The sequence below is a fragment of the Chiloscyllium plagiosum genome, chromosome 30, assembly GCF_004010195.1.
Source record: "Chiloscyllium plagiosum isolate BGI_BamShark_2017 chromosome 30, ASM401019v2, whole genome shotgun sequence".
In the NCBI taxonomy this organism is placed as follows: domain Eukaryota; kingdom Metazoa; phylum Chordata; class Chondrichthyes; order Orectolobiformes; family Hemiscylliidae; genus Chiloscyllium; species Chiloscyllium plagiosum.
The window spans coordinates 37294373-37298215 of record NC_057739.1 but is presented as its reverse complement, the minus strand read 5'-3'; the positions used below and the strand labels follow the sequence as shown (position 1 = coordinate 37298215).

The 3843-nt window shown below is 41.3% G+C and overlaps 1 protein-coding gene across 1 annotated transcript in view; it reads right to left on the bottom strand.

Annotated features, from left to right (window-relative positions):
• Window positions 1–3843, bottom strand: part of LOC122564614 (hemicentin-1-like) — a 429834-nt gene that overhangs the window by 290559 nt on the left and 135432 nt on the right. Inside the window, exons 13-16 of the mRNA XM_043719704.1 lie at window positions 3468–3595; window positions 2407–2520; window positions 1163–1321; window positions 843–1037 (exon numbers count right to left, since the gene is read on the bottom strand). Of these exons, the coding sequence (XP_043575639.1) occupies window positions 843–1037; window positions 1163–1321; window positions 2407–2520; window positions 3468–3595 (596 nt within the window). The remainder of the gene's footprint in view (window positions 1–842; window positions 1038–1162; window positions 1322–2406; window positions 2521–3467; window positions 3596–3843) is intronic.

The window sequence follows — 3843 nt, the reverse complement described above, 5'->3', positions numbered from 1 at the left end:
GCACAAAGCCATGTTGACTATCCCGAATCATCCTTGCCTTTCCAACTACACGTACATCCTGTCCCTCAGGATTCCCTCCAACAACATGCCCACCACTGACGTCAGGCTCACTGGTCTATAGTTCCCTGGCTTGTCTTTACAGCCCTTCTTAAACAGTGGCACCACATTTGCCAACCTCCAGTCTTCCGGCACCTCACCTGTGACTATCGATGATACAAAAATCTCAGCAAGAGGCCCAGCAATCATTTCTCTAGCTTCCCACGGAGTTCTCGGGTACAACTGATCAGGTCCTGGGGATTTATCCACCTTTAACCGCTTTAAGACATCAGGCACTTCCTCATCTGTCATCTGGACATTTTGCAAGATGTCATCATCTATTTCCCTACAGTCTATATCTTCCATATCCTTTTCCACAGTAAATACTGATGTGAAATATTCATTTAGTATCTTCCCCATTTTCTGTGGCTCCACACAAAGGCCGCCTTGCTGATCTTTGAGGGGCCCTATTCTCTCCCTAGTTACCCTTTTGTCCTTAATATATTTGTGATGATTTATAGGATGAATATTGACACAGATTCCTTACAATAGACGAGGCTTACTGAGAGCAGATTTCTGAAAGAAAATCATTACCCCTTTCGAGTAAGTGCAAGAGTTTTATTTTAAATAGTTAGAATTATTTTCCCTTTCTTGATCACTGAATGGTGGAAGATATTTTCCATGGAACTATACAGACATTAAATATTGTGTGAGCACATGTTGCTAAAATAGCATCACCTAAGTCAAACCTATTGCTCGTCAGCATTTTCTATTCAGCAAAGCTGTTACAGAATCCCTATACTTACCCTCTATGAACAAGCTGCCCGTCTCCAGCTGGCTGACAAAGCTCATTGAATCAGTTTTGGAAAAGATGGGCTGTCCATCAAGACGTCGCCAGGTGACCTGTGGAACTGGTTCCCCAACTGCACTGCAAGGCAATGTCACATTCTTGCCAATAGTCACTGATATATCAGAGGGCATCTCCAAGAACTGAGGAGCAGCTAAGAAAAAGAAGGCAGGGATACATCAAAGACAGCTCACTAAGATCTATAACATCTTTAATTAGTAGCTACACAAGACCAGCAGAGAACCGATGTGTTGTTAAAATAAGTGGATTGTAACTTACAACCAACATCTAACATTATTGTGGCAGAGGATCTGCCAGCCTCATTACTAGCCACGCAGGTATATTCTCCAGCATCCACCTGCTGCACTTTCCTTATCCACAGTGTACCATGAACTGGATCAATTTCTGTAAATGGGACAAGGGCGAGCTCCAGATCACCTGTTTGGAAATACATTTCAGTCTCATTATTATGCACAATTTTTTTTAATATTTAAAAAAAAACACTTTTGAGCAGAATCCTGTCAAGGATTGAAGTTATTTGCTTTCCTTCCCATTGATTGCAGCTCTCACTACTTAGATTGATGGTTTCCTTTCAATTCTCCACAAACTTGACACCACTGCCTGGAAATGATTCTCACTCCTTAATTATTTCATGCTTGAACAGAAGGCTTCAGATTTTGCTAGGAAGTCAACAAAGCTTGAAAGCTTGGGGGAGTAGGAGATTGAAACCATGTAGTTATAACATCTAGAATCGTTATAGCATGGGGGAGGCAGTTAGATGAACCGTGTCCATGCTATCTCCCTAAGATGAAAGCAGCTCATCTCACTCCCCTCCTTTAACCCTGAACTCTTTTTTAAAATTCTTGAGATAATTCCCTTTGAAGCTACCTCAATCACACACTCATAAAGTGCATTCCAGATGATAATCACTCCCTGCACAGAAAAGTTTTACTGTATCCGCATTGGCCCCAAACAATGCAGTAGTCTGAACTGAATAATGCTATATTCCAGGTTGCCCTTGAGTTATAATGTATCCTGGAATGACCTTGACTAATACTGAACTCCAGATTAATTCTAAGTAATACTGTGCTCTGGAATGACTCAATATTGCTATTCTACAAAATGACCCTAAGTATTACTGTTATTTGGAATGACTCTAAGCAAATACTTTTGCCCGAAATGTCGATTTCGCTGCTCTTTGGATGCTGCCTGAACTGCTGTGCTCTTCCAGCACCACTAATCCAGAATCTGGTTTCCAGCATCTGTAGTCATTGTTTTTACCACCTTGAGTAATGCTGTACTATCACCATGAATCTCAGTAACATCAATATTTTGCTGACTCATCTTTCCCTCGTATTCCTCATTATTTGGAAGATTTGCTCACTTGACATACCAAGCACATAATGTTGCATTTTCATATTTTAACTGACACAGATGTTAAGTTGCTCACCCAACTACCAGTGTAACAGCAGTAGATTGTGAATAGTTTACAGGAATTTCCTCATTGATTGAGTTGCCAGTACCTTTGTACCAATTGACCTCAGGTTGTGGAACTCCCGCAGTTCGACATTCCAGCAATGCAACACCTGTAACCACAGCAAGTATCACTGGATTCGGCACAGTAATTGTAGGGATCTCTGTAGATGTACAGACACAAACTGGTTAGAATAGGCTCTGGATCACAAATACTGAAAACAATAAGAAATCACACCATATATACTGTATTCTGATACATCCATGAACAATACAGGAATTGTTCTGTTTTCCGCATCCTGGAACTGATTGGCTAGTTGACTACCATGTATCTTTAAATTATGGCAACAGTGCATGTTCAATTCTCTCTCTGTCTGAGTTAGACTTGGGGCATCCCTCCTACCTATCCCTGAGGATGATGGCAAAACACACACTGGCAAAACTCCTGCCAAGGAAAGAGCTCACAATGAAGCATTATCAGACAAAGAGTCAAAGAACTGTTTTCAGGCAGAGCATGCATGATCATTCCAGGCACCACCAATGATTAGTATCATTACAAATGAAAGAAACATATATTAATAGGAACAGGAATAGGAAATGGGAACAACAGAATACCTCTCAAGCCGCTCTGCCATTCAGTAAAATCAGTCTAATCTGATTTTGGCCTGAACTCGACTTTCCTGCCTGTCCCCCATAACCTTTGATTCGCTTAAAAAATTAGTCTAACCCAGCCTTAAATATATTCAATTATTGAACTCAATTTCCACTGCTCACTCAGGGGAAAATTCCAAATATTGATGATTGTCCCCAAGAGAAAAGCTTCTTCCTCATCTTCATCTTAAATAGAAGACACAACATTTTGGATCAGCACCCCCTAATTCTAGATTTTCCCACATCATCTCAGCATCCATACTGCCAAGCCCTCATACAATCTTGCAAGCTTCACGTATCCCTAAGACAGTGTTCCCCCGATCTGATTTCTCCAGCCTGAAATCTGAGTAGGTACATGCAGTCAGACCCCTCTCCCTCTTTCTCTGTCTGAAGGTGGATTTGATTACATTAGTGGTTTGGATTCGTTAATCCAGGTTCATGACACATTTGCTGCCCTTACCCAAGTATTTCAACTTTGCTTCTCCTTTGTCTGTTCCAACTGAGTTTGATGCAAGGCAGGTGTAAATCCCAGCATCCTTTCGGACAGCATCTTTTATTATTAAAGTACCAAACTCATTAATGACAAACCTGAGAGAGAGAAAACAAACAGAATGCAAATTAACACATTCAACCAGACACAAAAGAGGGGGTAAAAACGAGGTAAAAACAATGACTGCAGATGCTGGAAACCAGATTCTGGATTAGTGGTGCTGGAAAAGCACAGCAGTTCAGGCAGCATCCAAGGAGCTTCGAAATCGACGTTTCGGGCAAAAGCCCTTCATCAGGAATAAAGGCAGTGAGCTGAAAGCGTGGAGAGATAAGCTAGAGGAGGGTGG